Here is a 12,972-nt window from a genome sequence, read left to right as displayed (position 1 = left end):
TTTCCCTTAAAAACAACCAGAAGTGGGCAGCCCCTGTGGTTCAGCGGTTTAGCACCGCCTTCAGCCTGGGGTGTGATCCTGGAGACCTGAGATCGAGACCCACATCAGGCTCCCTATATGGAGCCTGCTTCTTCTTCCTCTGCCTCTCTCTCTCTCTTTCTCTCTCTGTGTCTCTCATGAATAAATAAAATCTTAAAAAAAAAAAAAAAAACCAACCAGAGGCATTTCCAAGTGCATACTCCATGGAAAAGTAGTTCCTCAAAGGCTAATGATTCTATTTACAAAAAAGGCTTCTGTGTGTCATCTGAATCTCAGATGTGATGAGCTGAACAAAGTTTTTTTTTTTGTTGTTTTTTTTTTGAGCTGAACAAAGTTAAACAAGCTTTTCCTCCCCTTTTTTCCAGAGCTTTTAGTATCCCAAAGTACAATCTGAGTATGTAAAATCTGAGTATGTAAGAAGGGGCACATGATATACAATACGTTCCAAAGTTATGTTGCTACGGAACCATTTTTTCATGGTGGTTTCTCAAGACCAGGATCTCCATAATCAGATTTCAGGAGCTAGTAAATAGAAACCTGGGAGCATTATATTGAAAGAACAAATATCTTAAATGCCTAATGGAAAAACTATTTGGGAGTCAGAGGAGACATGGATTCTACATTCAATTTTGCCATTTATTGGCTCTGTGACCTCAGGACAAAACATTTAATTTTCTTGTGCCTTAGTTTTATCGTTTGCAAAACAGCAATTATAATTCTAGTTGCAGTCTTTTTCTAGGCCGGATAAAAGATATTAGATACATGATATTACAGAATTATAAAATTCTAGACCTGCAGAAGACCTCTGAGACTACCCAGTAGTATTCTATCAAAAATGTAATTTTAAGGATCTAGAATAAAGCCCCACATCTCCTAACACTTAGCTCTGCATTTTTTCCTATACCATGACATGTTGTTTTCATTCTTTAAAGGATAAAACATCTCTAGAGGCAGGAAATGGGTCTCAAAAAGGAATACAAGTGAAGGTATATTTCATCCTAAAATTCCCATTGACAACATATACACATTAGCCTAAAATCAGTAAAGCTCTGATAAACATGGAGAGGCAGAAAGATTAAAGGAGTTCATGCCACAATCACTTGGGAACTGAAGGCAGGAAATGCTATGAAAAAATTCATTTTTATACCCCATTAATAAACTGGTCCGACCATTACCAAAAATGTATCTAACCAACAACAGGTAAAGGAAAGCAAATCTTACTGAAATTAATGAGAGAATCAAGGGTAGAGGAATGGACTAAAGCTGGAAGAGACTAGAAATAGGTAAGACTATTTGGTGGTGCTACTGCAATTCATTGCTATTGTCAAAGCTTTGCAGCTTTCCTATAATACAGAACTGTTTGATGCTAATTACTTAGAGATGTACCAAAAGGATGTATTTATTTCACTTGAAACATAAGAAAAGCCCTTTTTTTCCCATACTGACAAATCAATGGGATAATTCTGGAATTCATTAAAAAGAAACACTAACTGATTCAACAATAATAGCTTTACTTCCTGCATAAAACACTTCAAAATATCTAAATGAATATAGAAATGCATGTTTCTATGGCAAATTGTTCATTATTGAATCATTATCAAGCCTTGTTAGACAAAATTTCTCATTTTTGCAATGTGCAAAACCATTAAAGTGTTTGAGAGCTCCATCATGAAAGACAGTGGCACTTTATAATCCACTATTTCTTCAGGCAAATGTGCTTATGGTTGAACATAATACGAAAAATAACAACATTCCCCAGTATATGATTCTACCCCCCCTTAATGGTATTTTTATACGTTGACAGCAATGATGAAATATGTTACGGCTTTCCTATTAGCTTTAACTGTTTCTGAGCATTCATCATTCATGGCATTACTCTGAAGTGTTACCTGTTAGGATGATTAGGTATCTACATAGTTCCAAATGCTTCTAATAGTGCTACGCACATTTCAGTCATGCTTTAACAACATAGGTTTTTAGCCTGAAATTCCCTTATATTATCAAATGGGTAGAAAAGTCATCTATTCACTGTAACTCTACCAAGTGCTATAAACCTACATATTTGGAAATCTAACAGTTCATTTACTTCAGCTCACATCAAGTGGGATTGCCTGTTGCTGCATGGAACTACTCTACAATTTAGAAGATATTCATTTCCAAAAGCAAGCTACTGTCACATAGATTGCTTAGACTAAACTGTTAGATACTTCGTTTGATCATTTTTATTGAAAATAAAAGGGAAAAAGTGTAGTAGATTAGGTATTGCCAATGACCAGTGAAATCCTTTTGGACATGCCTGCCTGATCTTTTCAGGGTTATTTTCCCCTTCTTTATAAAGTAAATTAACATTTTTAAGATTAGACACTTAAAACTTACAACGAAAATGTATAGTTGCACCTGATTAATTGTACATTGTAGTTCAGATGAATGCAGATTATTTTCCACTTATACTACAAAGAGATCAATCTGTTTATAAATTTCAGTTTTTATATTTCAAGGCTTATTTTAGATGCTGATTTTTAACACAGGGTATGTATGATAGTAAAAGTATTCTAATAATTATCTGTAAACTGAAGAAACCAATAAGCACAAGCTCATAATTACTCCAACTAAGAAAATGTTACCTCAAACTGAATTACAGAAATATTTTTAGTCAAAAGATGCTCAGAGCAAGTAACTGACATGCATAATATAAAAAAGGACAATTTCTGATTTTTTACTTCTAAGAAGTACAGCCTCAATTAAGAAAGCTTTGTTCAATCTGAAATTACAGGAACACTGACTAGAGCTTACTCTACCATATTTACAATTAAATGTTACTTGGGGAAAACGTATTCCACAGAAAGAAATTATTTGGAGTGCCAGATCTGTTTCACTTTGATAGTAAGTTCAATAGAAAATTTAAAAGATAAATTAAGAAAGTTTTCCCTGGCTAGATGCAAGGATAATTATTTTGTTCTCAATTTAATTCTCATTTTTACCTAGAATGATATAATTTTCATTTGCATTTATGTTAAAACAAACTGTCATTTTAAAAACAAGTTTTAATGCCCATTAGGTTCTTAACTCTTGTGTCATACTCAATGATTCTGACTTTAAACTGGTAACTGCTTTAGGCAAAATCCACGCAAGAATATCAGACTGTCTCCGCAACACTTTATAAAGGATAAGGGAATTAAACAAAGACTGTGCAAAGCAAAACCATTTATAAAGAAATTGCAGACCACCAGGATTTTGGATTTGGGTAATCCACTTAGATTAGCATGGCTGTGTCTTAAAAGGACAATTCCAAGATCACAATATAGGTCATGTCCTTAAGAAATAGAGTAAGTAATGAAATCAATGTCAATTACACAAAGTTCCATATTTACATGACACCACTGACAACAAGTTAAACAGATTAAACAAAGCTTTCTAATGTGCTCAGGCCCAGCACATGTAAGAAGGAAAAATAATGTTATAAACAGATTCTTTTTAATTAGGTTCTGCAAAAAAGGTAAAATTATTGCTTTAACAACGACAAAAGAGTGGCATTCAAGCTAGAGTAAAAAAAAAAAAAGCTTGGGCTTATCACTTCAGATTGAACAGCTATAAACCTTCACCTGAGAAAGAAGGGAGGGAGAGAGTGGAAAATGTTTTTGCAGGGAGTAGGCGGGAATAAAAAGAAAAGCTACCTTAAAAATTTTGCCAAAATATAACAATCAGGCTTAGGTAGTAGCCTTCAAAGTACAACTTTACTATTGCAGAACACAAATTCAAAATCCCCAATACGAACCCAAGTGCTTAAAACAAATGCTGCCAACATCTAAATGTACTATTAAGTTTTAATAAAAAAAAAAAGTTTTAATCAAATAGTGCTGAAAGAAATATTGTCCAAAATAAGTAAAATCTGCTTAAAAATCACTGCTTTGTCATATTTTTAATTGCCACATATATATTCAACTGTTAAGATAAATACCAAATTACAAACCTCTCAAAATGCTTCTCTGCTCAGAAAGCAAAAAACATAAAGACATTGCCAAATTTTAATATACTTCTGCTTTCTTTTTTGATACCAATGATATTCTGAATGCTCCTTAAACTGAGCTGGACAAGGAAAGCCTGGATGCCCACAGAAACACAGGAACTTTCTTCTAGATACTTACGTGTATTTCTTGGACAAAGGGATAAAAACTGTCCCTGACCAAAGAGGCTTTGTGAAGACTACTTGCAGAGAATTACCAACTTACCCATCAGATTTGAGTTCATGAAAGGTGTTGGGGACAAGCCTTCATGGGCCCCTAATCGACTGTCGTTCAAGTGATCACTGTAATGAGGGCTGTCTGTAAAACCCTAGGGGGGGGGAAAAAAGACCAGAGTATTAAAGAGATTATTTGGCAGTCTTGCTAATTGAGCATAATGACACTCATCTAATTAATATACAGACTTACAAATGGTCATTCCAAACCAAGTTCCTTGTTCATTACTTTAAAAACTAAACAGAAGTGCTCCTTTTATTTCTTTTAAGGCTTTAAAGTAGTCTCTTAATGATCTTAAAGAAAATTAGCCCTATGAACTCTTTACATCGAAAAGTAAAGTTCTATAGATCATTTTTTTTAAAAGGATAAACTAAGAAAATATACTTTTAAGTTGTACTAAATTAGGAAAATGTTTATCTCTACCCTCCTTTCTCTGTCTCCAAACCCTACCAATTAAGAGTTAGGTAATTACAAGTTTTATTTAAAATACTAAAAATAATCCACAATCAATATAATAGAAATGAATCTTTTCCTAAGAGGCAAACAAATATTTAACAAAAAAGATCTCTTTATACTCCCTTTAATACTAGTATAATAAGACAGACTCCTAGAGAAACTTAACCATGTAAAATAAGGAAAACATTTATTAAAAATAGTGGATTAAAATTGAGTCTTAAAAATGAAATTGCACACAACACAAAAACAATAAAGCTAATGCTATTATTTCACAGCTGTTACCAAATTTCTCTTCATAACTTAAAACATGTTTTTTTTAAAAAAAAAAAAACAAAGGAGGAAAAAAGATATTGAAGTTAACAAATAAATGTTACAAAAGCCCTGTGGATTAAAAACTGCTCTGGTTCTCACTTTTACACATACTAAGTACAGAATCATACTGTTTTTGAACAAGGCTTTGAATCCTGGATAATTAAACCTCAGGTGATACCTACTCTTCTGTGAACTTAAAATGATTTCAGTAAAGATGAGAAAAACTTCCTAGAGGCCCAAAGAGGAAAGCAAAGTGCCTTGGCTCACAGAAACCAGAAATCACCCAGGATCCCATGAGACCATAAAATCATCAATCACTGAACATTTATTATTACCCAGACCGCAGGCTACCATTCGAGAAGACATTAATGGGGCTGGAACAGGCCTCACTACCTTCTCAGGCATGCTGTCAGCTCAACCACAGGGCTAAGAACTGGGGGCTAACTAACTGTCAAATCACTACAATTGCTTACGGATGCATGTCACAACTCCTTCTGCTCTTCTGTTTTAACACTAATCTTCTGGGAGTGCTAACTCCCAAACGAATCTTTGTTTCATTTTTATCTACTTTAGAATTACTGATACACTTGTGATAGACACTCAAGAAGAATCCTGGTGACATTTACAACTTGGTTATGACCACAAGGGTGTCCTCTGGTAACCACAACCAAAGTCTCATGGGTGACAAGCCACATGCACAGAACAGAATGGCTCCTAGCTAAGGTCACTCTTTGGAGTATACTTTTTGTTATTTAAAACTTAACACTCTTGAAGTGCTAAGTGACCTAGGACTATCTCACAGACATCTGGGTATTTCTCTCTACCACTTCTTCCTACTGTCACTTTTAAGTATGTAAAAGTCCAAGCAAAGCATTAAAATCTCTAAAACACTCACTGAAACACAGCTTAACATCATTACACAATGATATTACTGTAGGAAAATGCCAACAGAAATGTGTTTGTAGGTGAGACACATTGTCCACACTTCATTTAAATGCAAAAGAATAATAAAAGATTAATTTTGTATGCTCTCAGAACCTCCTCATTCTTTAAGTATCAAAAAGGGACTTTTTTCTTTCCTGACCATAAAAATAAAAACATTCAAGTTTTCTTTTTAACTATCTCCTAAAGCAATATACATATAGATCTAAATTTTAGGGTATCAACAAATGATTATACACACATAGTATATTAACTTCATAGATTACACGTAATACAGCTTAACAAAGCATATTTATCTCTAAACCTCCATTAACATGTGCTCAAAGAACACAGAAATTATTTTACCATCAATCATACAATAATAATAAGTACTGTCCCTTATCCATGTACATCCACATACTGCAGGACATAGTACAGAATTTACTACAAGATTATTTCCCAGTCTACTCAGAAATCTGGGATTGTCATACTGTACTATAGAGAAGTAGTCTCTGTAAACTATTTTTCATCACGTACAAGAAAGATTTGAATATGGGTCACTAATTCCTATCTATTTATTCATAAATTGTATACATATATGATAAACCAACATGTAAAATTTCAGTAAGGCCTAATTTTGCTCTTGGAAGACTAAAAATTTAATAGAAATGTGAATATTTTTCCCTACTCAAATGTTCATGCATACAACTTTCTTGAAAAGTTATAGCCCAAGAGGCAAAAAAGAGATAGTTCTTAATTCACAGATGCAAACTGATGAGAGGACAGAACAAAGAAAAAAGTCTTATAAATGACTGCCATGGTTTTGGATCTAATATACACCAAGAACTCACTTGAAAGACAAACCAATTACTGTTTTGTGATTATTCTTGTCACTGCTTCCACCAGAATACAACTTTTAGTGCACCATGATGAAAAGTTACAAAGTAATTTACAAACATTTAAATAGGATCACTATAGGTCATTTTTTTTTTTTTTTTTTAAGATTCGTGAGAGACACACAGAAAGAGAGAGAGGCAGAGATACAGGCAGAGGGAGAAGCAGGCCCCATGCAGGGAACCCGACATGGGACTCATCCCAAGTCTCCAGGATCACACCCTGGGCTGCAGGCGGCACTAAACCGCTGCGCCACCGGGGCTGCCCAGGTCACATGTTTAAGATCAGTTTTAGAAAAGTACACAGTTCTCTGTCAGCATGTTAATGCGTCCACTAGCTGGGTGATACCTAGAACAATGCTATTTTGCAAACATCAATATTCATATCAACTGACCAGAGATCATGTTACAATACAGATTAAGAAGCATAGGGTTGAGAGTGGGGCCTGAGATTCTAACATAAAGGTGATGTGATGCTACTGGTTCACAGACCACTCTTCCAGTAAGCAAGAACCAAGATAATCTGAAAAGAAAAAAAAATCTCCTTCACATATAGAGAGGAAAAATTCAAAGCTAGGAAAGCAATAGCCAAGTACTATCACTCTTTCAAAGTAGAACCACATTAAAACACTAGAAGTTTCCAGGTAAGAATAATTAGAGGGAAATCCCAGTTAAGCAAAAAAAAAAAAATCTAAAGCAATTAGAGTAACAAAATGTTTTTATGTAATGTAGATATATATTCTTTCATACAGTTTTAAGTAGACAACATATCAAATAGAGCTTTAATGAAAGAAGTTGAGTTGACCTGGGGTTTAAGAAGACTCCCTGAGTACCACATAGAGTTAGGCAATAAGGATGGACGCTCACAGAAAGGACAAGAGAATGCCATAACATAATACAGTATGGGGCCGAAAGAATGATAGTAGGGAAGATAGCGAAATCACGCAATGGCCAGCCAGAATATTAAAGAGTAGAGAAAATAAGGGGAAGGTGACTGGCCTGAGGGAGGAGTTAGACTAAAAAGAAAAGAAAAATAAAACAAGCAATCGTTAAGACTGAGCCCAAGGAGATCAGTCCATGGTATTGATAAATGAATGCTATATTCAATTTTGGAATGAAAAGAAAATAAACCAGTAAGATCATTAAATACAGAATGATCATGGTGCATATTTTAAATTGATAAAGCACTACTATGCTAATAAAAATGGTCAAACCTGACATTCTGTGGCTCCTAATTCTGATCTTGAATTCTGTAAAATGGATTTACTACGAAAATTACCATTAATAAAACCGAGGCTTCTATACATAAGATAATGAACACTACATTATGAAGGATGGTACAATATTACTAGAATCATCTATCATATAGCTTTTTAGAAAAATAGTATGCTAACAATCAAAAAATATTTTCAAATGTATCCTAAAAAATTACTATTCTTGGGACACCTGGGTGGATCAGCAGTTGAGCATCTGCCTTTGGCTCAGGGTGTGATCCCAGGGTCCTGGGATCCAGTCCCGCATCAGGCTTACTTCAAGGACCCTGCTTCTCCCTCTGTCTATGACTCTGCTGCTCTGTCTCTCATGATAAATAAATAAAGTCTTTTAAAAAAATTACTGTTCTTGTCTTATGATAAAAATGGATGGGCACCTGGGTGGGTCAGTTGGTTAAGCATCCAACTCTTGGTTTCAGATCAGGTCATGATCTCATGGTCATGGGAGTGAGTACTGTGTCTGGCTCCACACACAGCAGAAAGTCTGCTGGAAATGCTCTCTCCCCTCTCTCCCTCTGAGCCCCATCCTGAGCATGCTCTCTCTCTCTCACATGATAATCTTAAAAAAAAATTGGAATGCACTCAAAATATCAATAACTGACAAAATCGGTTGATACAGATTACAAAACCTCTTCAACTTCAGACTTTAAAAAACCTCTAAATTACAATTTGATTTGCAAATCCTAAACACCCTCAATTGAATGCATAAAACTTTGCAAAACCTTTATATTATGAAACGTGTTTGATAAAAATGCATTTAGAATTCAGAAATGTTAATCTCTGCTCTAATGTGACAACAGACCTGAAATAATTAATCAAATCTGCTACCATTTTTAAACTAATTTAAACTGCATGTAAGTCAAATATTTTCTTCTACCACAAATAACAAAACAAAAGCATTATTTTGTAAATTAATACTCTATTCTGGTTTGTCTCCTCAAAAATATAACTTTCACCCAACCAATAAATAAAGTGTAATCACCAGAGTATCTTCCCACCCAGGTTGAGAACAGATTCAAGGTGTTTCTAACCTATAATGCTATTTCTTTGTATGAAAACCAGTCTCTAATTGTAGTTTAAAATATTCTTTCCAAAAAAAAAAAAAAAACACTTATTTTTTCCAATTCTTTTCAATAGTTAAAAAGGGTGGGGCAGGAAAAGTCTATTTCAATGAAGATTTACTTTTTTTTTTTTTAATTTTTATTTATTTATGATAGGCACACAGTGAGAGAGAGAGAGGCAGAGACACAGGCAGAGGGAGAAGCAGGCTCCATGCACCGGGAGCCTGACGTGGGATTTGATCCCGGGTCTCCAGGATCGCGCCCTGGGCCAAAGGCAGGCGCTAAACCGCTGCGCCACCCAGGGATCCCAAGATTTACTTTTTTATAAAAGCTTCCCCTCTTTCCTGGACCCTAATAAGACCAAATTGAGTGAATTCACTCTAGGCTCCCACAACAGCGAGAATTTCCATTATATCATTGCTCACACTTACTGAAATTACCTATTTAATTATCCATTTAAATTATACCATAATTATCTGTTATAATTGCACGGTACCGTGTAGTGGATAAATGTGGAATTTTTGGAGCCAGATCGGCAGATGTGAATTCTATCTTTCCATCCACACATAGTAGCTGTGTGACTTGGGGCAAAGTAATCTTTCTTGTCTCAGTTTCATTATCCATAAAATTGGGAGTAATAATAAATACTATCTTCACCTCACAAGTTGTTGTAAGGATTAAACGAGTTAATACAATGTAGCAAGTGGAAAAGTGCTTGGCAAACAGTAAGCACACAATAAAAGCTGGTCATTATTTTTATCATCTCACTTAGAAATCATGTCAAACAAATTTTAAGAAGACAAAGGCTATATCTGCTTTTTTCACAATTACATCCTCAGAATAATAGCTGGCACATACACAGCAGTTGCTCAATAAATGACAGATGGGAGATTTCAGCTGCTAAATCTTTATAATGCTGCAGGGGTTTAGATATTATAAAGGTTCAATCAGGTTTTCTATAGAACACCCAATAAGTAGCAGAAAGAAGGCTGATAAAGTACTAGCTTATTTAACTGGGTTGAACGAGAAATCATAGACTTTTGGTATTCAAGGAGCCACAAGATTTTACACCAGGTATTGAAAGCCGCTAGCTTCTGCATGGTCAAAGTCAATAGAATCAGCCATAAGCCTTTGGACAGGGCAGCCCAGGTGGCTCAGCAGTTTAGTGCCCAGAGCATGATCCTGGAGACCGGGCTCCCTGCTTCTCCCTCTACCTGTGTCTTTGCCTCTCTCTCTCTGTGTCTCTCAAGAATAAATCAATAAAATCTTTAAAAAAAGAAAAAAAAACTTTGGACAAACCTGGATACAAATGGGTGGTCACTCTCAAAGAGAGGTGAAGTGGAAATAAAAATAAGTAGAAATAACAAATGAAATTTAAAAGAAAAAAAAGTGACTTATTGTATTTCTTTATTTACCCCTATGATAAATTACCAAAATAAATGTCTGGATAAAGAATGTTATACCTTTGAAAAGCAAATCCTTGAATGTGACTGTCTCTCAGTTAAAATACACACATGAAAAAGACAAGTGAGTGGACTTGACCACAGTAGTCTGTTATCTGAAAACAGGGACTGTATCTATATCATGTCACTCTATCATTAGTGACAAGTGGATTAATGGGACATAGTATGTAACTAATAAAATTTATTAGTTTAATGAATAAATGAAAAATGAATGCTTAATCAGGCTTACATATGAAAAAGCCACTTAAAATTCAATGTTAAGGTTCTGTTATTCTTTAACAGGTCAGATGCTAATATATAACAAATTTTCTTAACAGAGAAATTGGTTTTGTCTTCCTAAAGGGAAGAATGTTTTATTTCTCTTTACAACTCCAAAAGAGACCAGCACTGAATTTTGTGTGTATTAAATGTTTAAGGTTTATTTTTTTTCTATTTTTTTATGAGAGAGGAGAGAGTGTGAGGGCAATGGGCAGAAGGAGAGGGAGAGAGAGAATCCTGAGCAGTCCCGCCCCATGTACAGCACAGAGACTGATGTGGGGCTTGAGTGCACTACCCTGAAATCATAAAATGAGCTGAAATCAAGAGTTGGATGGTTAACCAACTGAGCCACCCAGATGCCCCATGTGTTTATGTTTTTCTTGAGGATGAATAACCTCTCCAGGTAACTTTTTTTTAAGATTATATTTATTTATTCACGAGAGACACAGAGGGAGAAGCAGAGACACAGAAAGAGGGAGAAGCAGGCTCCTCGCATGGAGCCAGATGTGGGATTTGATCCTTGGACCAGATCACACCTGGAGCCGAAGGCAGATGCTCAACTGCTGAGCTACCCAGGTGTCCCTCCGGGTAACTTTTTAAAGTTTTTTTTCAGTATTCTCTACTCCCAAAGTGGGGCTCGAACTCATGACCCTGAGATCAAGAGTCTCATGCTCTTCCTGCTGAGCCAGCAAGGCGCCCTAATAAAAAGGTAGCTTTTTATTTATGAAGGCTAAGAAGTGATTTCATACAATTACTTTAACCCTGGACTGAACAGTAAAGGTGAATTATCACGGGTGGGAGAAGAGGGAAAAATCAAAATATTTTAGAGGTGAAAAGGATTCTTCAAAAATATGATGGATACATGAAACACTGCTTAGTACAAGGACATAAATTACTTTTGAATGTGAGATCCCAGAGGATCACCTAAAAAAAGTTGACACAGGTTCAGTTCTAAGTTGAGCCCATTCACGTTCATAAATTTATCCAAGTGACTGCTTACTGCCATCTTTTTAGAAGCAGTGTTGATGTCCTCTTGCTCTGGCCTATAGCTTTGTTCTGTTTGAAAGTTTATAAGCAGTAAGGTTTCTACATTTCATCTGTTCAAAGTTCATTCTCTATGTGGAGAAATCAAAATATCTCTAGCATCACAGGAAAAATTACATTAAAATGGGAAAAGCAAAAAAAATCTATCACTAAATCTAGATGTTATACAGGGTTTCAGAGTCCTAATAGACCATATAATCCACATTCATTTTATCTACCATATGGATGAATAAACACCAGTGAAGCTGGATGTCTTGCTAAAGACTGGGAAGTGAGGGACTGGAAGCACTGAGGTTAGTAAGAATGCCATATACTCATAATCACTTCACAGGATTCTAAAACTAACACTATGAGGCCAAGATTCTCATTTTACATATTAAAAAATTAAAGCTTAGAGAACTCAAGATTACAAAACAAGTGGACTCAAACTCTGAATCAACTTCTAATAAGAAGCTTCCCTCTATTCTGTAGCAGTATTATATGTTATACAAAATAAGTCTTGCTCCTAAAGTTCTTGTTAATTCCTTGATATTAAGTTCAATAAACATGAGCACATCTCTTTTTGGTGCTTTTAAGAGACTTAATTATGGCAAAATTTTTCCATATTGTAGGTCTCCATCTTCTAGGTTTTTCAATTCTAAATTCCCAACTACCATTCTCCTTACAGATTTTGAAAGTTAATTTCTCCAGCAATGGCTATCAAAATCATAAATCCATTAACACACGAAACAAAAGGTAAAGAATACCTTGAACTACAAGTACAAAAGGACATAAAATAGTTTATTAAAATATATTAACCCATCTATACTGTATTTTCTATAATAAAGTTCAAGAAAAAAATGTAAATTAAGAATTATGCTGCTATATTAGTTTGTGTGATTATAAATAAGCAGCACCAGAAGGACTGAAGTTTGTAAGAATACAGGAAAATACTTATATGGAGGAGGTCCCACTCAATTCTCTTTTTAGTTTTAGCTCTACCTACTACGTGGTTCTCCCCAGTAACTTCAGACAAG

At 35.0% G+C, this 12,972-nt stretch overlaps 1 protein-coding gene across 9 annotated transcripts in view; it reads right to left on the bottom strand.

Moving 5' to 3' along the window:
- The window catches only part of TCF12 (transcription factor 12), a 367,303-nt gene that overhangs the window by 187,304 nt on the left and 167,027 nt on the right, over nt 1-12,972 (bottom strand). For all 9 annotated transcript variants that reach the window (XM_025472675.3, XM_025472677.3, XM_025472678.3 and 6 more), the window contains one exon: nt 4,269-4,371. In XM_025472675.3, the coding sequence (XP_025328460.1) occupies nt 4,269-4,371 (103 nt within the window). The remainder of the gene's footprint in view (nt 1-4,268; nt 4,372-12,972) is intronic.

The sequence above is a fragment of the Canis lupus genome, chromosome 30 (assembly GCF_003254725.2).
Source record: "Canis lupus dingo isolate Sandy chromosome 30, ASM325472v2, whole genome shotgun sequence".
NCBI lineage: Eukaryota > Metazoa > Chordata > Mammalia > Carnivora > Canidae > Canis > Canis lupus.
Note: the sequence above shows the minus strand (reverse complement) of the source record. Positions and strands in the feature narration are given on the sequence as shown.